Source organism: Pezoporus occidentalis, unplaced genomic scaffold (genome assembly GCF_034315485.1).
Source record: "Pezoporus occidentalis ecotype Australia unplaced genomic scaffold, CSIRO_AGI_Poc_V1 ctg128, whole genome shotgun sequence".
Classification (NCBI taxonomy): Eukaryota; Metazoa; Chordata; class Aves; order Psittaciformes; family Psittacidae; genus Pezoporus; species Pezoporus occidentalis.
Genome location: NW_026913082.1, coordinates 1824135 through 1851088, shown reverse-complemented (window position 1 = coordinate 1851088; position 26954 = coordinate 1824135). Strand labels below are relative to the sequence as shown.

At 38.4% G+C, this 26954-nt stretch overlaps 1 protein-coding gene and 1 long non-coding RNA gene across 2 annotated transcripts in view; one reads left to right on the top strand and one right to left on the bottom strand.

Annotated features, from left to right (window-relative positions):
- Positions 1-26663, bottom strand: part of BAIAP2L1 (BAR/IMD domain containing adaptor protein 2 like 1) — a 38954-nt gene extending 12291 nt beyond the window's left edge. The window contains exons 1-3 of the mRNA XM_062608007.1: positions 26417-26663; positions 17272-17347; positions 13755-13841 (exon numbers count right to left, since the gene is read on the bottom strand). Of these exons, the coding sequence (XP_062463991.1) occupies positions 13755-13841; positions 17272-17347; positions 26417-26467 (214 nt within the window). The 5' untranslated portion in view covers positions 26468-26663. The remainder of the gene's footprint in view (positions 1-13754; positions 13842-17271; positions 17348-26416) is intronic.
- On the top strand, positions 1702-22704 carry LOC134158260 (uncharacterized). The gene is made up of 3 exons (XR_009962682.1): positions 1702-6309; positions 17036-21195; positions 21334-22704. It is a non-coding gene; the product is annotated as an uncharacterized LOC134158260 (long non-coding RNA).
- Positions 26664-26954: the final 291 nt, after the last annotated feature.

Here is a 26954-nt window from a genome sequence, read left to right as displayed (position 1 = left end):
GAAATGAAGAGAACTTTAAAAAATACACTTCCTTCTAAATGGTTTGGGCTGGGTTATTTTACAAGTTTATTTTAGAGTGTTCTAGAACACTTTCAAATAGTATTTTTATATACTAGTGACTGTATCTCTAATTGCATTTTCTTTTTCTCTCAACCAAAGACTCTCTATGCTGCGCATCAGGCAAAAGCCATTTAATGCTGGATCTCCTACTGCCTGTGGTAATCCACAGGCACTGTATGTACTGGCTCACCCATTTAATTTCCTCTTTCATGCTTCGAATCAACATTTTGAAAAGAACCCATAGGAAGCACACTTTGACGTATTAAGATTTAACTTACAGGTCAGATCCTGCCCTTCGAATAAATAGAGCACCTTTTTACAGTGAATATAAAGCATGGTTTTTATTCCTAGTTTAAGACAACAGGTTAGCCACATTTTGTACCCTCCCAAGTAAGATTTATACAAGGAGACAAGTTTTTGTAGAAGACTAATTCAGGAAAGGCAAAACAGCTCCTAGCCTACATGTAACAGAACAGCTCTAATAAAGACAGTCAGTTACTCTGGATTATTAACAGCATAACCTAAGGTCAGACTCTAGTGTTCACTAATTATTAATCTTGTAAAAAGGTAAAGGAAACTACTTCAGGTAAAGACAAATATCTATTTCTCACATCAACTAAAACCACTTTGCTCTGTATTCAAGCTGCTCATGATGAGGTTTAATACATGAGAGCTCATGCTATACAATAACCAGGTATTAACCTTGTCATCCTTTATTGGCAACCCCCAAACCTATCAAACAGAGTAACACAACCAGACTGCATGATAACAGGCCACTTCAGTCCAGTTTGTGGCAGACATGCTGTAAACTTGAACCAGTTCTTTGGCATTATATTATGCAGCAAATTAATAATCCAAAACCACTGGTTTTGATGAAAAACATAACTATTAAAATACCGGCCTTTCAAAGATGTTTTTTCTGCTTTCCATTCCCCCATACCCTGAACATGAAACCTTTGTGACTAGAAGAGCAGAGGCACATTAACTATTTCCACATTTGGTTAAGAAAACAAAAACAGAGTTTTAATGTTTACAGATACTTGCTTTGTTATTTTGCTATTACCTCAAGTGCACGACAGGGAAGAGAAGAAAATCTCTTTCAGACAGGGATTATGGGAGAACACCTCAAGTATCTTAAATAACTTGAAAAAAACCCTAAACATTTCTCTTACATGGTTCTTGAAACCATGCTGCATAACACAGCTATTATCTGAACTATGACCATGAACAGTAACGCCAAGTCCCATGGTAAATTTATTTTGGTTTCAAATAGGTTCAATGCACAGGTACAAAGATCTTTTAAGCTGAAACTTCAGGAGTCTCTGGAATATTTTTAGGCTTAACCAAGACTGCTGGTTGTGCATATATTTTCTATTGGGAAAATAAGACAAGACTAGAATTCCATGAATGCTGTTAGGTTTGTTACAAAAAAAAAAAAAATTACTAACCCCAAATATGTGTTATTTCTTCATACACAGCATCACATGAGCAAGAGACATCCTAAAAGACCATCTTTGCTTTGATGAGAAACAAGGAAAGCAATTTCTAACAGAAATACTCATTGTAAGACCAGAATGCAGAACTCCTGCGGCAGTTGCACTTCAGCCTCACTGTTTGCACTGGGTAATTGTACTGCTTATATCTTATGTTGACTGGTCTTACCAATAGAAGACTAGAAGAATTAGTTCAAGTTAGTAAAAGAACCTCAACTCAATAAAGAAACAAATACTAACAGCTACCAGCAAAATCACTGAAACTTGAAAACTACTAAATAGCTATATTAGAATCAATAGAAGTATTAACTGCATCACCTTACTTCAAATATACTTCAGTTTGGTTTTAGTTAAAGAAGGTTGCGCTTGAAAGATTTCAAGTCTCTTGACAGAGACTTTCTTAGATGTCTGGGAACGGACAGAGTGCTTAATTATATCACTCATTTATCTCCTGTTGTCCTGTTTTGCATCCAGGGCAGGCCAAGTAACTTCATGTCTTAGAGATGAAACCAAAACTTATTTACATTAAACAGGAGAATGAAAGGCTGAGTCAAAGCTCCACATGGAGAGAATGTAGTTCAAGTATATTACCTAGGTGCTGTTTCTGTCAAGATACTATTTTCCAAGTTACCCTTTGCTCAAAAGAAAGGCATTGGCGACAAGGGAAAGTTGGAAACAAAGTCCTCTGAAGCCAGTAGTATGTGAGAGGCAGTAAAATAGAAAGTTGCAAAGAATGCAGTATAACAAATAAATGACTGAACAAAACATCTGTTAAGCCTCAAGTGTGTTAAATTTATCATTTTGTCATAGGAAGGATTTAATTGTGCAACAGATGTTTTAAAGAAGGTGAAAAGGGTCAATAGTATTTAATGTGGAAAAATCATAAAGAAGGACAAAGTAATGTAAAAATTTGCAAGCTCTGTCTGTACTTTGCTTCTAATACAATTTGTCCAGAAAGCTTAAAAAAACCTAACCCAACACCCCCACAATCTGTAGAATTAATACTGATGTGCACATAAATCAGTAGGACGAGGTCAAGTCTGCCTTTCCTTACCACATGAACGAACATGAAATAGGAAGCAAGGAGTAAATCTCCCTATAGTTCATTTTATAAAATGGCATTGACACATGACCATTCAATGCCATTTTATGAAGGTGACTGCAGAAGGCGAAGGGGAAGAATAACAAAAGAGAATAGGGGAAGAGATTTCAGAGTATAACAGCGTATTTTAGGTCCATTATACGTGCTAGATGTAGTGCCCTGAAGCAGCAGCTCCACATAGTTATGTTTTGCTAGAACAGCAAATAAATAATCGAATCTGTAAATAAAACCAGAAGCAAATAGAACTTCACATTCTAAATGCTATTCTCAGATCAATTTTTACTTTAAAATATGCAGAGTTCTCCCTAAGGCTGTGAACAGAGATGGTCCTGCAATACAACAAGCAAATAACTTAAAACAGATTAAACATGGGTTAAAGGAAATAAAAACCTGACACAATGTATTCATGTACTAGTCCAGTAAAATAAAATCCCAAAGTGATATTGATTATGAGCCATGAGAAATGAAACTGAACATCATGACATTATTGGACATGTAAAAAAGCATAATTTCTCATTTAAAGTTATCTCACACTAATTGAGGTAAATATCTGAAACTGATTTAATGCTCAGAGTTAAGAAGTTTCAATTTCTCCAGAGCTCAGTTTTATCACAACTTTTTCCACAAGGTCCCTTACTTCTAAATATTTAAAATCTTTTTAGATATTTCACAGTCTCATTGACATAAAAGAGATAACCAGGTCTTCCAAAGTTTCTAAGACCTTGGAAGATGCCCAAGTCTATGTATCCTGCCTTGGTGTCCTGACAAAACAAGTAAGTAACAAATAGGACTGTACAAGATATTGTTGCTAATTTTGAGAGTTAGGCACCTATGGTGTTAGGTGGTGATGACCTCCTAGTGCTCTATTCCCTCCTTCACATAGGGCTTCACTGCCTGCGTGCCTCATATGGCTCCCTAGTGAAAAAAACATATTCTAGCCCAGTGTTCTTACTGCCTATGTTTGACCACAATCAAGACTTCATCTGCATGAAGCTGAAAATCAAGGGTGGGTAAGAAGTACTATGGCTTCTGTTTTTATCCAGCCAAATAATGCCTTTCCAGTCACAGCCGACATACTTTGAGCCCACAGCTGGTTTAATAAGCAGACACTACTTTCTAGGTACAGCATACTTGCACTGGAAGAAAAAGACCTTTTACCATTTTACAGCAAGTGCTGTACATTAAGTTCTATCCTTCACAAAATATTTGCTTTATTTTGATATGTATATATTTGCATGGACTTATATAGCATATGCATACAGACACCTGTCTGTATCTCACTGACAGCCCGTTCGCTCTGCACCAGAGCCAAACAGCAGCAAGTGAAAAATCAGAAAATAAAGGTGGCTAGTAGCAGGCTGCTACTATTGCTATTTTCTCTTGGTTCCTCTCCCTTCCAGCAAGTTTCTTATACCCAGGTAGAAGCATACAGCCAACTGGGCAAATTGCACTGCTGGTGACAGCTCAGCCGTGGCCTCCATCTCCTCAAGGACCTCTGTCTTCTAGTCACAGGCTTATCATGTTGTGGAACCAGCTTGAAAAATGTATTTAGAACCAGCTATAAGATGATGGCTAGGATTTTACCCCAAATGAATTTCTATCTCTAAAGGGTAAACCAAAAGGTAAACCACCAATTCTCAGGAGCTTAGCTGTATGCTATTTGGAATACAATCTGCTAGAACACATACTTGGCAATACTCTCTTTAACACTTCTCCTGTTGTTAAGGTTACACATTGCTCTCCGTGTGAGGAACAGAATCAAAGAATCCTGCTATTCTAAAATCCCTTCCCCATTTCATAATCAGACAAACAGTAAAGGGACACATCACAGTTCACTTCCACTGCAGTAGCCCAGCACCTCTTATTTATGATAGCATTTTCTTTTGTAGTTCAGGATCAAAATTCTGTAGTAATTATTTCCTTGTCTTTGTTAATGATCATGTGGAAGAAAATAGTGTAAGACAGTAAAACGAAGTACTTGCCCAATACATGAAACAATTAAAATTCTGATTGTTCCTCAAAGCTTTGGAATATTTAAATATTAAAAGATACAAAGAGCTCCTCAGAAAGTCTAGGACTGTTTATAAAAAAAAAAAAAAAAGCCATATTGAGTTAAACCCAAGGATCAACTTGCTTTTTAAATATACTTTACTTAGCCTAAAATTAATGCCAAATTCTTTCAGTTTGACACAAGTGATTTTAAAAGGTACTACAAAATTCACACTGTGCCCTACGTGCTCTTAAGCGGGCAGTGAACTGTTCATCAATTAGCTGTTCCCACATCAGACTTTACAAGAGTGAATATTTCAGACTATCAAGACCATTACAATTTCCAGTTACTCTGAGTTTGTTCTTGGTGTGATGCTCCTATTTCACAATTTAAAACAGAACAAAAACATTACCTTACATTATATTTTAAAGAGGAATGTCACTTCATTACGGTTTTAGCCTAATTCCCCTCTTTCCCAAGCTGTTTTGATCTCTTAGTCAAAAAGATTCAGATTAGATTTTTTTAAATCTACCATATCATTGAACAGATGTTAATTAACATGAAATATTCATCTTGTTTCAGATGATGGGTAAGTAGAGTAACTAAATTTTAATGTTAAAAAGAGGAAAGGAAAAGCATATGCCACATAAATAATGCATGAAAAATGGCAAACTTGTTTTTCCACCTGTTACTTTGTTACTAATACATAAAAAGACTGCTGCAGGCATTTCTTTCTTTTTACCCAAACATATAAAAACACAATATATTAAGGTATGTGTGTCTGCGACTGATGTTTCATAGGGCCTTGTAAGGCTTATATACAATAGCTTTTCGTACTTCAGCTGCAAGAGTGTTAAACAAGTGACTTGTAATTCTTAGACAAGTGAGGTGCAAGAAAGTAAGTTACAATACAACCACAAGCCTGAACTTGCCTGTATGAAGCCCTGCTGGCTTTAGGCAGATTAGTTCATGAAGATCATACAACAAAGCTAATCTCTGTTTTTCAGCAGGACTGGAACAAACAAATCACACTGAACAGCAAAACCTGAAATTGGCAATGGGTTTCCAGTATTGGAGGGGAGAAATAAGTTATCCTTATGAGTGTTACATGAAACTCAATAAAATGCAAGGAATCACTGCAACTTTTACTACAGCATTTTGGAACTGCCACCGAGTAGAATAGTCTGAGCAGTGTCCAAAACGAAAAAAATACCCACAGTCAAATCAAGACAGAAGTTTTGATAAAAGTCTGTCTCAGCAGTCCAAGACAAGTAGGTTTGGTTCCCCCTTGCATTCATGACATCTACAACTGATACTGGATTTTTGTTGTTGAGAAGTAACTCCTGAGGAAGTGCTGACTGTGCATACAAAATATACTTAGACCTTGAGTTAAAGGATCTACAAGCTAGTTACAGATATGATGTCATTTACTTTGCAATGTTATAATTTACGTTCCATTTTCCATTTGTTTCTCTCACTGATAAGACAACTCAGTGTATTTTCTCCACACAGGCTCTCAGGCCTGTTTCTTTCCCAACAGACATACCTGGGAGTGGAGGTAGAGAACAACTACGATTGCTAAGCATGATCTGAGAGAAGGGCCTCCTGCCTGCAGGACTACCTCCTGTAGTGCCCCCACCACCTTAAGCCTGTGCTGCCTCTGGGTGAGTTTGAAGAGCTGTGGCAAACACACACATCCCGTGCACACAGAATGCCAGTGCTCACACTTCCAAATTACTCTTTTCTAGACATACACTACCCACAATCTAGAAGGCATTGTATGTACACCTCAGGGAAGGTCAGGGCACCCTTTCCAGGGTTTCCACTGCAAGATGACAGATGTCTTCACTATGTATGAGACTCATGAGATTGAAATATGACCAATTCTCTAGAATTTGATCTGAAAAAATAACTGGAAAAATATTACTGAAGTCCTATGAATATCTGTTGTCTTTTCTTTCCCTTGTGCTACTGCAATTGTTCCTAAAAAAGAGCCTTGCCTATTTTCATATTCTATTCCTCCCTTCAGCCATTTCTAGAACCAGAAAATTTGCAGCTTATCTGGAGGTCTTCATAACAGGAGTTACAACAACATGACTGTTTCCAGAACAAACTTTTGTTTGGGGTAGTCCTATCAGCACAAGCTGCAATATCCATTTTTAAGCATTTACATACTTTCTGTTTAGCAACAAACCCACCTCTTGTTTACTCCATCTTTTGGTAGTATCATTCCCATTTTATATTTTAGCAGGGAAAGCTTATAGAATTTAACAACAACCAGAAGCCCTTAAGCTAACACTGTTTGTTCAGCTTCATTGTGTGATGCTGCCTGATCACACTCTGTCACAGACACGTTCTGCAGCAAACTTTCTCGCTGATTTATTGCTTCATGATTTCTGTTCCTTTTTAAATTATAGTTCTGTATATCAATGTGGTAATGGGTTTCTCTTGCCTTTCTCTTTGGTCTGTTAATAGCACAGTACCAAGTATTCCTCACCATTCACAACACTGGCTTGCAGGAGCCATTGGCAGGCCACATGCTTATGAATATCTGCATAGTTAAATTGATTTGTAAATCAGTGAATATATACAGCTTCCGACAGCTCTGCAATAGATGCTCAGGAAAATTATTAGATGTGGAATTAAGTTGTTCATATTTAAGAATCTAAGACTGAAGGTTCTGCCAGCAGACTTTTATCAAAAGTTTACATGCAGAATACCAAACATCATACCCCACAACTGTGACTCGAGAGAGAAAAAAAGTCAGTATGATTTTTGGCTTGCTTTAACCTTATGAATGTCCTTGAAAAGTAGATCTATAAATAGCAGGAAGTTTCCACTAATCCAGTTACTGTTTTCATCAGTAAAAATGTATCTATGAAGGCTGGCTCATCTCCTTCCAAGGAAAAGCTGGCCTGATTCTAGCTACTTAAACTGCAGCCTCTAAGCTGGTTTCCCAGAAGTTTCCATCAGATGAAGTGCTAAAGGGGTTCTGTAGTTGCTGGCACACTTCACTTCTCCTTCTAGCCAACAGAATCTATCCCAAAAGCAGAATATTTATACTATAGAAGAGACAGCACTGCCGCTGTAAGTACCAGGGGACAAGATGTCAGATCTCTTTTCTTTAGTTTAAATGAGCCTGTGAAGGGAAGGGTGCGAGGTGTCATCTTTCTAACACAAGTGAGATAGGTTTCCAGCTGAAAGGGTCAATTTATATGCTAAAGTAAGCCAACAACTCCACCTCCCCCCTGCCTCCCCTTTATCTTTTAATTGAAGTGCAACTAGCTACATTCACCTTAAACAATGGACTTTTCTCTTTTTCTGCTTGGCTTTGTCAATAGTGAGAGTGACAAGTACTGTACCGCAGAAGTAGCAAGAGAGTGCTATAGCTTTGGAAAGCACCTGCTCAAGTAACAATTTTCCTTATCAATCAGGAAGGAAATAGTTTTGAATGACAAATACTTGCAGGAGAGTGTTTTAAAAAGACAGGTATCGCCTTAGTCTGGTCAGAAATTGCTCAGCAAGGAGATGTGTTTTTTGTAGCAAAAGAATTTTCCAATTCAATTGCAAAAATCTTTCTGAGTTGGCCACTTGAAGATCAGTTTCTGACAGAAAATCTCTCATTTCTGCAAATAGAGATAAGGAGAGAGAACAGTCCACAGGGCTTCTCTTAGTTGCAAATGTAAAATGAACTGGTTATCGCTTGAAAAAAGAACCCAAACAGATAGAACGCTATAGATTGAACTTCACGAAACTGACTACATTAGCATTAAATTTACATTATTATCAAATTGCTAATTGTTAGTTTGCTTTTAAAAAAAGCTAGGAAACAATTAGAAAGTATCTCCATGATCCTGTTAGAAGTTATGCAAGAATTCTAACTTACCAGCTTACTCACATGGATTCATAAGAAATGCTAACTTTGCAGGCCTAGTCACTAATCCTTAGCTTATTCTCTTACCTCACTGACGGTTTATCAGCCTTGATTCTCAAACTACTGTGCAGTTATCCCAGGAACTACAGACATTTGGCTAACTGCAGGGAAGTATAAGGGATCTCTGAAAAGAAAATGTGCATATAGAGAACCCCTACTCCTGGTTATCCATACTGCAGTATTACTATAGTTACAGGATCACTATGGGTATGTACTATGTCACTTCACAACAGAGATTTTTGTATTCGACAAAGCATGACAAAGCTGTGGAGACCTTTACAATTACACCACTTTATGAGCAAACCTGCATTTCACAATGCGGTCAAAGATGTCTTTTGGACCCCAAGAACAGTCCTTTCTTCTGTGCAGGAGAGGAACATCCAGTTCAGGGCTCATCCCCTGGCAGCAAAAATTACACTTACTCTGTGCACTGCTAGAAGTTTCTGGGTTTTTTTCAACCCACCTCTCCCTGTCTTGTGACTGCCGCAAGAGAAAGTAATCTTTTCGTCCAGTACATGCTTCTTTAGGTTATTTCTAGTTGTTTTTAAACAGAAAATTTCTCCTGAACACAATTTTTTCCCACATTCTTAAATTCCAGACTGCAGATGAGCAGAAGCTTTTGCATACCTGTTTTCAGGTAAGTTTGAACAGAATGAGACTATGAAAAACATTAAGCCTAGATCAGAGTAACCTTTAAACAAATTACTGGTCTTGGTTAGATTAGGGAAGAGATTTTGTCTTCTCTCATTTTCCTTTGAACATGCTGAACTTGCACTTTTGTTCCATTTGGCAAGACCACCCAATGTAGTATTTTTCTTACAATTTGACTTCTTATATTTTGACAAGCAATGAATAACATACACTGAGTAGTTCTTGAGCAATAAGCTCTACGTACAAGCCCACAATACAACTGTGGTGACTGCTGTAGATACAGTTGCCACAAAACAAACTGGGACTTTACACCCACAATATAATGAGCTGTAACTACAATAACTGGCAGGTGTTAAAAGGGATAGTTGGGAGGATACAAGAAGTAGTATTCATTGAGTGAGCAAGAAATAACTTCTTGATTCCTGAGTAAGTGAAGGCGGCAAAGCCAATGTTACTAGAAGAGACTTTATTACAATTTTAACTACTAAAAATCAGTACAACATAAGCCTCATAGACCCATAGTTTGGGCAAGAGAAAAATAGATTAGCAACACAAAATGGAAGTTACTATTTTTACACTGTATCAGTGGATCTACGTGAAATTACTGAACCCCCAAATTTTACTATGCTGATGTGGTATGCTGAAATCTGAATAGTATGAAATGTTATCATTTTTATACATAGTTTCTTGTTTCCTGTCCTTTCTTCCTGGTGAGATTTACAAAAGGTGTCTAGGAAAGAAAGATATGCAAATTCCATATTGCAGAATAACCTGAACCACATGAATTCAGGTTATGTTTTTCAATGCTCATAGCCAAGTCTGAGGGACTATAAGCTTATAAATTTAGGGAAATACAAAAAATTAGAAGGAATGTTGACCTAAATCAACTTATCTCTTATTCATAAGGATTATATTACGAATGCAGTATATTCTTCTACTTCCTCAACTTATATTAAGTTATGCTGTATTAAAATGATTCAGAGAGCTTCAACCAGACTTGAAAGATACAGATACTTAGCACAAAAGCTCCAAATCAGCTGGAATATCCAGATTTCCATTAAATTCTCATTTCCTTCTTCTGCTCCAATCTCATACCACAGAAGAGAAGCAATTTCTGGTATTTCTGCTTGATTTTTTGCCCCACTACTTCTTTTCCCTTTATGCATTTTACCCTCTACTTTCTCCCATTTCTTTTCCATTTGTTTCTATTTTGCTATGGGGGTTGGTATCCATTTTACTGTTTCATTACCGGAAGACCATGTTATGCATTTCCTTATGATAAGGAAGGACTGACTGTGTTTTTGATACAAATCTTTACATCATACTTGGCAGTAAATACACTCTAGGTCACCCAGCAGGTTTGGGTTTGAACTGTGACAGTGCCATGTGCCCGTAAAGATACTCCATAAATTCTAAAGAATGTTGGGTTTAGCCATCTGAGCCTTGTAGTCTTTTTGTAATGAAGTGTAAGAACCTTAATTCAATATGACTGAATTTAGAATAATATATTATTTTTCATTTGTCACTGCTTAAGGTGAAATTGCTACAGGGAAGATCTGAAACCTTGTTCCTTCCTAATTCCACTGTTCATTATTCAGAACGCTAATTTTACTGTGAGCTGTATCTGCCAAAGTTACAGCTTGATACGCTAGCTATCAGAGAAAAGGGAAAGGGGGGAATCTTATTCTAACACCTTTTTTCAGTCAAAAAGTACCTGATGGGCAAACCACAGAGCTAATAGAGGAGCCATGTACATTTAAAATAAGTCAAAGAAAATTACTTGGCAGCTATGCTTTGCCACCATTTCTGCTGTAGATAATACAGCACTGTGGATTTCACATTATCATGAAGCCTTAACCATCCATAAGCCAAATTGTCTTGGTGGCGGTTACATCAGTAAGCCATGGAGGGAAGGGGCTTGTTTGTTTTAAGCATTAGTTTGAATGTTGTAATTTTTTGTTACTCAAATGAAAACATTTACATCTTCAGGTTGTCCAAAGACATAAATGCTGGAAGTCCACATCAGATAACAGTACCTCAATTTGTCCTCAAATACTAAAGCATTCTCAAATGGTTTAAACTTTGACACTGTTGGGTTTATCTAATTCATTGGGAAGAACCCAGATAATGTCTTAAGTACCAAAAAAACCTATAATGATCTCCTACTGTCTTCTGTGGGAATGTTCCTATTGGTTTCAGTTAATATGGGATGCAGGACGAGACCTTATAATGTTAAGCAAGGGAAAAGTAAAAAGTTACAGATATGTTCCAGATAACATGCATACATAGAGATACCGAAATTACTCTGCTTCCTTGCCAGTCACCTTTAGTCTGCAGCTCTTCTAGAACAAGCTACTGTGTCAGCTCACTTGATGCTCTGGAGAACACAGTACAGAAAAGCAGTTCACAGGCGTATCACAAAACTTAACTGATGGCTACTGATCCCTTTTTTGGCAAAGGTAGCGTAAGTATTATGCATGATGGAGCTGCTAGTGGTCAATAACATGTCTTATGGCAAGTCTAAAGAAACTCACAGAAGAGATCACTCCAGTGGGCTGCACCTACAGTAACTCCACTGGGGTTAACAGGGTCCACAAATAAGCAAAATCACAGTAAGGTTTGATCTAGTCTTTACACATCTGACACTGCTTAGCATGGATCCAAGTACTTTTAAATACTACAATGTGCAGTAAATTCTCTTTTCCTTTTAAGTGGAGATACTTTAGAGCCATCTGGGGTGTATCACTTTTCTTTGCTAAATAGTTCAGTATTGTAACGCAGCTTCAGAACTATGGAGACTTTTTCAAGAAAATGCAAACGATCTCTCACAGACTCCTAACCACCTTATCTTGCCTTTTCCAATGCTCATTGCCTTTCCTTATCTCTAATTTAAGTATTCTGTCAGAGAGTATATGCTGGAAGAAATCCAGAGCTGCTGTTTTCCTTAAGAAGAAAATATTTTTCTGCAGTACCAGTTTAAGATGGACAGAAAGCAGTGGCAGAGGCCTGACCCTGAAGAAGGCCACACTTTCCCAATACAGTATATCTAAAAAAGGTTTTATAATTGCAGGGAAGAATTCCTAGCTAAACAAACAGTATTTTTTTCAATCACAATTCTGTATGGTCCCCAATAATAAGGAAACCTGGTTATTTTCAGAATTCAGCTCAAAATAACCCAATGATAATATTTGCAAAGAAGCAGGCAATATCCCACAGTCATATGAAGCTCCATAAATAGATTCATTTGACCAACTGCTTGATGGCAAAAATTATTATGCGTTTGTTGATATTTTTATAATACTCTGCATTGTTATTACTTTTCACTTGCTCATACTTCTGCTATTCTATAGTTTGAAACCAGCAGCTCTGCTTTCTGTAAACAGCCTGCAAAGCAAATAGAGCAAGTGACTGCGTTAGGACTGTTTGTTTTGTACTGTTTGCTGTTCTGCCGCTCCCAACTTTGGACACACAATGTTAACACTCACACAAAAGCGGTTTCAGCACAAACGATAAAAATGTGTGCAGGCACAGAGAAACCACTGCTCAAGAAGAGTCTTCCCTCAGTTCAGCTTCAGCAGAATCATTAGAAGAAAACATGTAGTAAAAACATCCATTTTAATCAGCTGAATTAACCTGCTTGTGTGAGTTACAGGAGCAGATGCGTGTGACATCACTGACACTCCTGTGTCGCCCATAATCAAAAGCTCAGACACAAGACACTTTATCAAGGTATTTTTGTCAAAGAGCAAACAAAGGCTTTAAACAAATGTTTTCTCATTACAGCATAGTTCTTGCTTCTTTCTTTTGTAGTGATGTTAGAGACTCTTTTGTCAGAAACATTATAAATACTTTGATGACAATTTCAATTTCATAGATTGAGCAGTATCATGTCAACACTAGCCAGAGGAGTACAACATGAAGTACTGATGACCATCTTCCAAAAATCCAGAAATTGTCTTCAGGAAAGTAGAGAACTTGGCTTAACTTTACATTACTGTAAATGTACATCGTTGACTTTACAGTTTCAACAGCTCAACTAGAAAATAAATATAATGCATCTGAGAACTTTCAGTGATATACTTGATGAAAACCAGTGAAGTAGAACTAAACTCATCCAGAAAATTTAGCTTAGAACTGCTGTCATACAGTAGGACTCCTCATACCAGTATTCTGTTGCTGAAGTATTTAACATTCATCTTTGTACTACAAATCAAACTACACATTTTCCCATATTCATTAATTTATTATAAAATTCCGTGAACTTAAAAAATAGATGCTTTTAAATGCATAGGCACAAACGCAGAGGAAAAAAAAAGTCATTTTTGTCACAACATAAGTGTCTTGAGAAATAATATACCTCAGAGGAATCTAATCCCTTCCATCTATGTGTCACATAAGAGAGAGATATTTTTTCTGATCCTTCTCTACTTCACATCAGTGCTGTGAAGTACCAGCAGGAAAATAAAAGTAATGGTTATATTTTAAACACTTTAAAGTGATTTTAAAAAATGCGATTTCACTTACCTAATTCTTTAGAAACTGGAGAATCAGCTGATATATCCCCAATCTTTGCAAGGCTATCATAATACGCTCTTCCAGCCACTACCATAGCTTGGGGGTGGAGGGAAAAAAAAACCACAAAAGAGTGTTGAAAGTCAAAGTCAAAATATTTTCCATTATCCTTACTTTATGCTCCTACAAAATCTCGTAATCCAGGGCACATAGTAAGAGAGGGGTATATAGCAATAAGGAAATTCTGCTACCAGAAAAAGTTCCATGAGTCGCTGAGCTACAGGCTAATTTGTGAAACCAGGTGACAAAGACAGAAGACCAGACTACATGAATGGAGTGAGCACCCAGTGGGTAGATTTAGCCATAAGCCATTGGTCAGGACCTAACAAAGTTCCTTGGTACAGATAAAACCACTGGAAAACCAGAAATGCAGTCCCAAACTTCCTAGAAATGCCAAGGTCTCTGCCCTGTACTAAGCAGCCAAGTCACATATCTGAGAAATGGCTACTGGCCACGAGACAAGGGACCTACAGTTGCCAGAAGGAGACAGGGAGCCCTTCAAAAGCAAACCATCATTTATTAAGTTAGATGAAAAAGTAACTTGCTTAAAAAAAAGCTATGATGGAATGCAGTTGCTAGGTGTGACAGATTTAAAATAATGGTGAAATGTGAAAGGTTGGATAAAGTCATTCCTAAAAATTACTACCATTTTGGATAACACTGTATAGTCATCATCTGTCATCAATTACAAGTTCTTATCAGAACAATACATTGCAATAAGAGGATTCTATATATAGACACTAACTTTTCCACTTTCCAGAAATTTTAGGCCTTAAAAGTTAAAACTTCAAAAATGAAATCTCTGAAAGATGACGTTCAGGTTATGGAGATAATCCATTTGGCATTCTTTTCTCAATTTTCAATGTACCATCAATACCTAAAATCATTATAAATTACATTGTTCAGCAACGTAATAAGCTAAAATGGTGGAAGATCTCTGGTTTCTTGGACAGACATGAAAAACTAGCACTGATACATACAATTTCTGCACAGAGTTATTTTGACAGTCCAGGAAAGTGACTTCTTTTGTCTTCATTACTGAACTCTGGATGGCAGAGAAAATCAGTATTCCAAGTACTTTAAGCAATAACAACCTCAGGCAACAGGTGTATATATAGCTTAAGTAGAAATCTGAAGGCTTAACATTCCCAACCAAAAAGACAGACCCTAGTTAACACTTGGATGCTCCTCTTTTTATCCCTTCAGGACAGTTCCCCCCCTTTTATGCTTTATAGTTGGGGTTTAGCAATTCTAGTTTTACAGGCGCTAATAAGCTCTTCTTATATATCACTAAGGTTTCAGTTATTCTCAGTTAATCATTTCCTGGTTATAGCTATTTTAGCAGCAAAGCTAGTTGTGCTAGAATATGAACAGGGAAACATCAGCATTCAAACTGCAAGGAGGCCAGTAGTGAGAAACATTTTATGTATGTAGTAGATCTGCAGTTGTTGCCTTGCATCTGCACAGTATTTAGAACTGATCTGCACAAAGAAATAGCAAGGACAAACTAGCAAGTACATTTTCAACCTAAAGTAGGAGCCAAGGAGACTCTCACTGCTGACTTTAGAATACTTTTTTTTTCTGAGAGGAACATATGTGGCAATTGCCAACTAGAGTATTTTAGGTTTGTATTTTGTGATTTTTACTAGCAAAGGTAACAACTTTGATTACCTAACTATATTCACTGAGAAACCTGAAACTCTTCCAGATGAAACAATGATTGTTTTTCAGGCTTTACTGCATTAGACAAGAGTAATTTCTAAGCTGTGTCTCACAGGTGCTCTATATTCAAACTTTCTCAACAGAGAAACAGTACTGGTGCCACTGACAGAACGAGCAGTATGCCACCCATATGCAAAGATTTTATGCCATTCCAACTCTTCCTACCTAATGTTTTCTGGAGATAGCCCCAAGTCAATCTTTTGTCTCAATACAGGCACTAAACCAGGAACAAAAATGTATGATTTCTCCTGTGCTAATCAAGCTAAATCAAGAACTCCACTTGGATAGTCTCTTCACCAGCTCTATGGCTAGTAAACAACTTCGGCAGAAAAGAAGTTTTGACCTTTTATGTTCAAGATGTATAAAAATACATTCTAAATCTATCAGAAGGTCTTGTGAGCGTAACGTTGTCAGCCTACTCTGACTTGTTTAGAAATCTGCATAGTATTTGTCTAGCAACAGAGTATTTACTTCTTGTTACAGACCTATTTATACCACTCCGAACTGATGGAGAAAAGATTAACCATTTATGAGTCCAAAGAGGACTTTAATGTTGTTTCTCAACAGTTGTTGCAACATTGTAAACATTTATTCACTTGAAATTAAGCACTCATGCTGGATATGCTTTATCAGCCAGTCTTAAAAGACAAACTTGCTACACCACGGTTTCCATCAGCTTCTCCAGTGCTGCTGTGCACAGTTATGTTGTGACAAGTTGAATTAAAAGAGAAGCAGCACGATGTAACTTATCAATAGTAAAGCATGTGAAAAGCAGAACCCTCAGAAGAAACTGGTATAACCATTTTTCAGTCAATTGTGGAAATACTTGTTATTACTTCTGGTACTACGTATAATCCCCAAGGTTAGGTATTAGGTAACCACAATGTTAATCCATCAGGTTAGGCATTACTGCATGCAAGTCAGCATTTCCCTATTTTCATCTTCAGCAGGTTTTAGTTTCATCTTGTTCTCAAGCCTGGTCTAAAATTTGCATGAAGAGAGATTTCAATGTCTATTTGGCTATGCACTACTTCTGCAGTATCACATTTCTCAGAGTACTAGATTACACATAGGGAAAAGATATGCCACAGACTTGAATGAGGCAAAATTAGATTTTACATCGCTTTAATATGGTATCAAGCAGCTCAACAGGTCTGCAGAGGTGAAATGGAGCAAGCTCTAACAGGTCCTACAATAAGAGCTTTGGGAATCCAGGGCCCAGTCCTCGAAACCCATTCTTAGGCAGACAGCTTCTGTGAAGTCAATAATGGAAGTAAACATCCATGTTACAAGAAGTTTGAGAGTCTGGGTCCTTGGATTCAAATTTATTCATTCTGATTTTGACTCCATTAAAAAGATACTGAATCAGATTCAGTATGGACAACGAAAAAAAAATTAACCCACTCCTGCGATATTTCCAGAGAAAAAAAGAAAACTAATTTACATAATTTGTTTTTTTTTTCCCTTTTATATTATTATTCTAATGTGTGTTATTTACACTTGATGTTCAGTTTATTTTGCAGTAGCTCTGTGTTTAAGTGTTTGGGATGCAACTGTTGCAGGACAGTTAAAAAACCTTATGTGGATTGGGTACACATGTATTTGTGCTTTTCTGTTTTTTTTTTTTTCCTAATTAAACACATCCAAAGTTCAACTTAGAAATTAAGCTTATACACAACCCTCATATCCAATATGCATATTTAAATGAAATAAATATAATTTTAAAGTTAGCACCTAGAAGACTTACCATTAACAGCTTTTTCATAGTTCTTTCCCAGATTTATTAAATTCCTCAGTCCTGGATTGAACTGTTCCATAACATTCTGGAACAGAAAAGAAGATTTGTGTTATAACCAAGGCAGTTCAACAGTGGATGGAAGTATTTATCTCAGTGTCACTTAGGTCTGTTTTAGGTTTTGCATGTACAGCGTACATCTGAAAGGTCTGGATGGGTGAAAAACAGAAGACTTGGGAGGAAGAGGAGAGCAAAGCATGGAAGGGAGAAGAACTGAGCAGTTAAGATCAACAAACAGGAAAAAGAAAAGGTAAACTTTCCAGTGGGGTAAAAAGAATCTGGCTGTTCATAATACAAAGAGATGTCAAGTATGTGATCACAGCTTGCACAGATCCTTCTCTTGTGGTAGGTGATGGTGAAATAAAAGGGACAGAAAAACCTCTACCCACTAACTGTTTTATGAAGTCAGACAGTAACAAGAACCTTGATTTGAGTTCTTGTTGTGCCCCTGCTCTGAGCTGAAAAAAACCTATAATACTAGGAAAAGGAAAAAAAGAAAAGAAATTCACCAGGTAACTGATCAGGGGAGACAAGTGCTTTATTTATCTTTTCTAAGTTACAGAGAGCATTAAGAGAAATCAGTAGGGGTTTTTTGTTTGTTTGAAAATACTGCATTTCCTTGTGCAAAGCTGTGGTCCTTTCAGCAAGAAAATGATGACCTTATTTAAATAGAAGGAGAAAAAAAGTCCACTGCAGCTGCTTTGGCTGTTAAATACAATTATTGGCTGAAACAGCCAGAATCTGAAATCCAGCAGCTCCAAGCATGACTACTCTCATACCTAGCAAATTCTGTGAACTGATGAAGTGGTAGAAATTGCGACCGGAATTTTCACAGTGCAAGAAAATAGCTACACTATTAAATAGAAACATTCCAAATTTTTGCAAAAAGTAGAAAATAAGTTAAGCATGATGCATGAATTCAAATTTGAACTTGCCCAGAGTCGGGGGGTGATGAAGAGAGAAGCAGCAGCTTTTGCTCACCCAAAAAAGAAAATCACTCACAAAGTCTGAGTTGTCCCTACTCATAGGAAAGGTTCAGTTCCCTTCCTTCTGGTCAGAGACAGAAACTCTCTCCCAAATCAATATTCCAGAATTACTTTTATCTTGTTATTAGCACTGAAAAAGAGAAAAGCTGACATGCTGATATAAATGCAGTAGTCATTCATTCCTTGGAATCACGCCCTTCAAGATGTCTCAAACACATTTAGCATAAATAGTGGTATTCCAAAGTATGGTATTCCTGGATGTTGCAATTAACTTCTGAACAATGCTAAGTAAGTTTGAAGGAGAGCCCCCTGAGCTTCACTTACTTGGTGGTTTCTTGGTTTCTTCAGGTAGAATCACTACCTGAATTGAAACACAGCATGTTTGTTTAACAAAACCCCCTTTTGCATGTATGTAAATAACTACCTTGAACAAGTATTCTAGAATTTGCCATATGTGCCTGGTCATTTAATAGTCAAGTAACTGCAATGTTCTAATCCTTTCTTTTCTCTCTTCCATACAAACTACAGTTTCATTTAACAGCAACTACTGAGTCTCAGGAACAATTTGGTAAAAAGTATTTTGTATTACATTTATTTTTCACAGAAGCTCTATACTTCCACAGAGGAAAAACTTTAATGTTTTTGCAGCTTCTAGACCTTGTTTTCCCAGAATCTTCCTAACAAAACTATACCTGTGACATTACGTTGTAAAATTTTATTGTCATGAGATACCTGAAGACACCATTCTGCTATTCTATTTTATGACAGTGTTTTTATGACACAACTCACATGTTTCTAGATACTGTTCACAGAGCAGAACTTTCAAGTTCCAGGAATTCAAAACAGATGCTTTCTGTTTACAAGAAATACAAAGCACAGACAAGTGAAATAGTCTCCAGTTTTTGTCTGTTATACTACTAACAGAATGAAAATATTTCCATTTAGTATGTACATGGATCCAGAAAGAACAGGAATATCATCATCACATTTGTCTTATTTTCAGACAAGGTCATTCAGACAGAACTTTACTATTATTATTCAAATAGAATGCTATACCTGAACTTCAGTCAATTTAAAAAGTGAAGAAAAGAATTAGCTCCAGATTTCACCAACTCTACTTTAGCAGTCATATTGAATAAAAATAATATAGCTATTAAACCCCCCCCCCCAAAACCCTGTTAGGTTCTGATGGTGGTGTAGTACATATGACATCAAAAGCAGACACAGAACAAGAATGCCTAGCCCCACTGCCTTTATTTGTACAAATTAAATACAACTGGGATTTATTTCTGGTCTTACCATTAAGCTCTTACCCACCCAAACATGATCACTGCAAACAAACTACCTAGTGTCCTCAGGCTCTTGATTTGTGTTAACTCACAAACCACATCCAGAAATCATTTGGGAAAGTGTGTTTCAGGTTGGGCCAACAATGCCAAAGGCTATTCTAACAACAGTATGGAATTTCAAGCTCTGGTGTCTGGGAACATCCTTCCTTCTGCCACAACTCTTTAATTTACTACTGTAAATGTTGCTGCTGTGCCTCTTTTGCCCTCCCTGCAGCTGAGGCAGTGTGACTGTGAGGCTTTTGTTCAAGCGGTGTTTCTTCCTACTCCAACTTCTTGCCATTCCTTCCCAGCAGTGTACTAAAGATGATGTCTCTTGGCATACGTGGAGCCAGTGAATCACAAGAAAAAAAGAAAAAAGGGTGAATTAGGGTATTGTGTTAGAATATAGAGTCCTGTGTTCCAAGGATATGGAGGGGGAGGAAGGTGTATATGATGTAGAAACCATGTGTATCCACGGCAGGTAAGAATCCCAACGCCATCTTGAATTGCCACATGACACTGAAAATAACTGTCTTGAAAGACAGCTCCTGTCCCTACTTACCCTCCTCCTCATAACAAGGACTTAGAGTAAAAACCTCACTGCTTCCTACCCAAAAACTCTAACAGTAACATGGCAATTATTAGTCTCAAAACACTGATTTTGGAATGACTGTCTTAAGGATTCAGGGGTTAACATTCCAGTTCTCTTGCCATCTAATTCAGATTTCAAACAGAAAGCAGGGATTGCATCTCCATCATTAGTTGTTTTAATTTAGGAGGAAGTGAACAAAACCCAACAAAAATGCCTTCAAAAAACTTCCCTCTCTGAAGTCAGATCGCTTACTTTCACTAGCTGATTCTATGCATACTGAGCATTCATGTATAGCAGCTATAGATCACACTGTGGAAACACAACAGATCCACTGAAACACACCAAACTCTGAGGAAGAGCTCCAGTCATCACATCTGCTCAACATATACGTAAAACTGCTCAAAAGTTGAAGAAACAATTTATAGGTCACTGCCTTTGGTAGCTGAAAGGCACACAACTAACGGATCTTTTCTCCATCAGACCAAGCTGCCTCTGGAAGATTTTCAGCCTTTACACTGCCACAGTGGTTGATTGTTAGCAGAAGCGTCTGCACCAGTGAACGCCCGAGAAGCAGTAAAAACCTTTGCAATGGAAATTCCCCTTTGGAATTTGACTGGTTTAATGCAGGGTATGGTTAGCTCATCCTCACAGTGCTGTGCAAGGCTCATCTACTTTCCTACTAAGAGTTTGTGATAGACTTAGCTCCCCCTCTCCCATCCACGCTGGGTCTCCAAGATGGTATAACGAAATAATTCTTAGATGATTTTCCTCTCTTCAGCAATATAGAGAAGCATAATATGTGTTTTTTCTTTCTAGATTCTCAAAGCAAAGAAAAACCTGGCTGTGCTTCTAGTGCTCTTCTTATATAGTTAACCATTGCTGCTGCCTTTGAAGTACTGCCCAGGAACATATATCTAGAGCACATTTTCAAAAGGAAAACTGTCACTGGCAACACTCTCTTCAGGACTAGGTATAAATTTTATAATTGCCAAAACATTTTAAATCAGTTAAAGTGATTGTAATATTTTGTTCAGCTTCAGAAGTTATAGGGGAAAAGAGCCACTCAAATCCATCTGTATAGCTATTTTTTTCATATGATGTCTTACAGTTGTACAGCTTCTCTTACTTGCAGTCTAAAGAAAAGGTAATGAAAATGAGTGGGACTGAACACCAGTGCAAAACTGCAAGGCAGACACTGCACCCAGATCTCAAAAAAAGCAGAGACAGAGGAACAAAGAACTTCTGATCAAGACAACCACTAATATAAAATTATCAAAAGTCTCATAAAATATCACAGTCTTGTTATGTGCCATGCTCTACAATGACATGGGAATAAAACTTTTATCTTAATCCAACTAGACATCACAAAGCAAAAAAAAAAAAAAACAACCTAGGAGAGACAATGGTTCATAAGACATCATTTGTCTGTGCAGTGAGGGACACACACTCTGCTTCCTAATTGGCAATGAAGTGTCCTATATTCTAGTGACACACTACCTCTCATGAACAGAATAATTTACCAGAAGAGGAGGCACATGATCAGCTCCTACAGCTTTCTATTATTTAGGATGAATGGAAATAAAGGGAAACACTTTCAAAACAGGCAACAGGAAACATCTTTTTACATAGAGAATTTTAGAGTTGGCAAAAGTGACCTTCCAAGAAAACTCAAGATAAACCTGCTCTGGTCATTTGAGTCATTAAACCCTCATATAATCTGGTATAAGAGCTGCTATATGCCTTTCACCGCATGAAGCCAATGCGAGTTAATCAGCCTGGTAGAAAGGAGCTGACTGAAGCCTTGTATTTCCACTTGTTGTGTGTAGGTATTATATCTTCTGCAGTTCCTGATAGTGATATAAACAACATTAATCTTCAAAACAAATGACATCCATTGTAAAAGTGCCTTCCTGTAAATGCTCAGCTTTGCTTTTTACTTAAAGACACACCTCACAGAACAATAGCTCAGCAGGTATGAGTACAACTAAACAATGCATAGACTCCCTGTAGCTTCAAGTTTACATCCTGCAGGCACTTTTGCAAGAGTGGATAACAATGTATTTGGGTGGAAATCCGAAACTATAGAAATGGCACCGAAAGAGTAGATCTTGATGTCTAACATTACTCATATTATCATCAATGTATATATTTATAGCTAACTTTTGTATAGCTACTAATAATTTAAATTGTTATCTCTCAACTTGGAAAACAGTAAAATTAAGTTTTTGGAAAAAGTCTTCAGTGTCTATGTCTGAAAACCCAGTTGCGAAGATCTGAAGAGCCATGTAGAAGGTAAATCATACTGCTCTCTACTGTACTTGGAGTGTTTTATACATTATTGCATTTCATTTCCTCCTTTAGCTTTTGAAATCCACAATACAGTTTTCAGAAGGGTGCGATTAAGCTCTCAATACATCTCATGTTAAGCTATCTCAGCTGTAAGTTAGCTTAATATTGTTTTAAAACAGGTTTAACAGAATGGAAAAAAAAAAGGTCAGGATGCCAGTGTTTATTCAAAAAGACTGATTCTTATGACTAATTATTAGTCACCTTGACAGAACATTTCTTGATTAATACAGCAATTAATCATCCATCAGTGCATTTCAAATACAAACCTTTTCAGGTTATGAACATGCAACCCAGGATAGACTCTAAACAGGAATAACTCTAAGTAAGGTCAAGAGATAGTATGCACTAAGATAGAACTGGACTTTATACACATGAACTCCCAAAGGCTCCACTTCCCCAATGTCAGATTTACATTTCAGTGATGCAAAATAACAGCCTTAACTGCAGCACGTGCTAGGACCACAGGTGAATTTTAATTTTGGTAAATAAGTCTGGTAGTTTAATCTCATTGCAAGTCTTTTTAAAAACACAGGGATATAGATTCGGGACATGGAATTTGGGACTTTAAAATGAATTTATCAGATATATTTTCATGATAAAACAATATAGCCTACCAAAATAATCATACCTACCCCCTTAGGCAAACACAGCATTCCACTGAATAAAGGTTGTTTAGATGCATCCTGATTTTTTTTCTAATTACACTTTGGTTGACAATCAAAATTTCTGGGTAAGATTTACCTGAATTAAATAAATCTTTAAAATCCAAGATTACCAACACCAGTGAATTGCAGCTATCATGCTATTATCAAGTGCTCCAGAAACCTCAAACCATGGGAGCAATAAGGGAGCTGGCTGCCCAGCCCTTTGACCACATAGACAGAATGACAGGTCTGTAACTCAGTACTTTCCTGTTTGGTCCCCTTTCCCCTGCACTGCATGTATCACAGTTGGATGCCAAATAATTTTCCCCCACATACAGCAGACAAAACAAAGCTATAAGAGCTGCATTGACACACCAACATGTAACATCTTTCTTGGGGTTATCAACTGTATGAGGGGGTCATACAATGTCCCTCCAGAGCACACCACATGGCTGCAGTGAGTTCAAGGGCAGAGCAGTGTCATACCAGCGAACCCCTCAGCAGTTCCTTGGTAAAAGGGAGGCTGTGGCCCTCTTTAGTCATAGGCTTCCACGCCCTTTGGCTTCATTTTGCACGTGCCATTCCTAACGCATTAAAGTGATTCTTCAGGTATTACATAAAGAGTCAACGTCAGCCTTGATTTTTGTGTGTGCACACATATATTTGTAGATTATGTTGTTTATTTAGTCAGGTTAACTAAAAAAAAAATAATAAAAATGTTGAGGTATTCGCTTTCCGATGTTGTTGCCAATGAAAAAGATGAACAAGGTAAAAATACAAGGTCATTACTTAGCTGCCCGATGACTTCTGTAAGTGTATTTTGAAGCTTTGCATAACATGGGTTACTATGTACTGAATAAATCCAATGGATTAGCACTGTAAGAAAGGGAAAAAGGAAAGCAGACTAGCATCACATTCAATTTCATTCTCTATTATTTTTCCAGGTCACCCAATTTTTTTTTTAAATTGTTTTTTTGAGAAGTCAGAAGCCTGTGTTTGGTCCTGCAGCATACAGATGCCATCGCTACACCACACTGGTTTTCCCATACCAAGCCCTTCTTACTGGTAGGAGAAACACAAACACTGCTCCCGATTTTATCATTACCAGCATGGTGTTTTAAGTGCTGGATTGCTAGGATGGCAAACAGTAAGAGCAGAAGTTCCATGTGCATTATTAAGCAAAGGAGAGCACACTCACCTTGCAGCTAAAGCACAGCACAAAGAGGTGTTCATTTGTTTTAGATGAGGGAGCTGTGATTAGTCACTGCAAATGCCAAATACACAGAGTAGTGCTCCCTGCCCGTAAGAAGTGAAGGGCTATTTTCAAGATTTCAACTTTGATATAGAAATAACTGCTTTAAAGTAGACCGAGAATCCATTCTCTGCCTGAAGCAGCCTTTATACCTTATCTGGATAAAGTTTCAACTTTTAATGAGGGCAGGGAGGGAGGGTTTCCAGGCCTGTGAGTACGAGCTATGTGATGCAATGCACCAGATCGCTCAAAATACTCACATGGAAGACATTTCATCACACTGTCAACATTAACTTTGGATTACTGGGCTTTTGCTGGTAATTTCAGTCTTACGTTATCTCCTTGAATAAGTTAAAAACAAAAAAACAGCAAAAAGGTAAACTTTCTCAGGAAATATGTACTGAAAAACCAGGCAGGTTTTGTTTATTTAGAGGTCTGTCATCCTTTAAAGCCTATTTTATATTATACCTGTTACATCACACAGGATATTTTCTTCCCTCTCCTCTGTAAAGCTGTATTAGCTACATTCTGGAAGTCAATAGACAGGGTAGGACATTCCTTTGTCGGCACAGCCCTGAACAGTCAACTTTGCACATTTCTCTCCTATGAGCCTGTATTTACAGGCTGTTCTTCTGAGAAAGATGAATTTATATTTGCTTATGGCCTTGCCATGAATGTAACTGATACCACAAATCACCAGACCGTTTAAGATGACCTGCATCAAATATAGAGGACAAAATTTATAGGCAAGTAATCTTTTTTTTTTTTCAGTAGTTTTGCATGAATTTGACATTTAAATCCAAAGAAAGTAACTAGCAAATACATGACACCAATATAACTGGACTACTTGAAGGAGTAAAGTTACCTTAAGAGTGTTGGAGAATAACAAAACTAACAGCAAAATACTACAGTAAATACTTTCAGAGACCTTTAAATGACAACATCTTCATAAATATGAAAACATTCATTAGTAAACCAGTAAGATTTAATTGTAAAATAGAACAATCCCCCAGAAAGCTTTCCTTTCAGCTCAAAGCTGTGAATGAACTGCAGCTGCAAGTTCATTTGCATGATTAAATGCATTTGCAAATTTAAGTGCTTTCTCTAGTACAACACACAGTACAGAATGAAGATTACAGATCCAACACTGCCATTGCTACTTTGCCAAAAGGATGGTTCTTAGGGAACTTGCACAGTTAAAATTGGTGTGTTTTGGAAGGGCTGAGTTTATAGAAAGTTTAATCAGCAGCTACTGCCCATACGCAAAATATTTTAAAACCTACAAATAGCGAGGCATTTTGTAAAGTTTACATGCTCGCTGACATAAACTGGACTGTCCTCACCCACCGGTGCTGTGAGGCAGCTAGGGCGTACCTTCAGAAATCTGATTATCAGCTCGGGACCCAGGCAAGCAACTGAAGTCAGCGCCAAGCTGTTTTTAGGCTCTGGCCCGTACGAAGAAACGGTTCAAGCAGAGGACCACAAGCACCAAGATCTCCAAACCACTTTATCAACAAAACACACTGCGGGCACTATGACTCGCTGGAGAACTGTGCCTGCTAGAGAGGGAGAATCCAGCCTGAAAGCCCGCCTTGTCCGGAGCTGTCTCTCTTGGCTCTGCGGCCGCGGGCAGGACCAAACGGGGCGGGGGGGGGGGGGGCGAGTCTCCCGCTGCCTCCGTCCCGGACCCCTTCGGGACATTTACGAGCGAGCACCGAGCCGCCTTTGGCACACTGCGGGAAGGCGGGGGGGCGGCGAGAAGGCTCACAGGGGAAGGAAAGAGGAAAGAAAGAAGTTCGCTCCGCTCCTGCGTGAGGAGCCGAGGCTGCGCTGCACCCTCCCGCCTGCCCCCGCCTCAGCCGACACCGGAGCCGGCCAGCGGGGGCAAAGGTAGCCGCCGTGTCGGCCAGGGCGGCGGCAGGCAGCCCCTCCCCTCCCGTACTCACTTTGTAGGTACTCTCCGTCAGCTTGTTCACCTCATCGGGGTCCCGGGACATGGTGACTGCGGGGAGGCGGCCGGTGGGAAGAGCTTCGTGCTCCGGAGAGCTCTTCGGCCCCAGCCCAGGGCGGCCGCAACAGACCGAACTCCTTCCTCCGCCGCTAAGAAACTGTCAAAAACTTGTGGAACCAGCTGGGCAGGGCCGCCGGGGCGGGGCCTGCGGGGCCGCTGCCGCCTGACGCGGCAGGACTGGCTGGGCGGGGCGGGGCCGGGATCGCCTTACCTCGGTTCCCCTCAGAGGGAGGTGTGGTTGGCTTCGTACCGCCTCTACCTGAGCTGTTGCTGCCACCTCCTTCCTCTCTCCTTTCCCGGTGGCCGCGGGAGGCGAAGCGCAGCCGGAGCCCTGTGGAAGCCTCTTCAGGAGGCAGCCGTGCTGCGGGTGCCCAACGAAGGGGGAAGTAAATTCTTCCTCACAGCAATTAAGTGAGGATTCTATAAGAATTAATGGATTAATCTTGTTAGGATTAATTAGGGTAGTCCTAGGG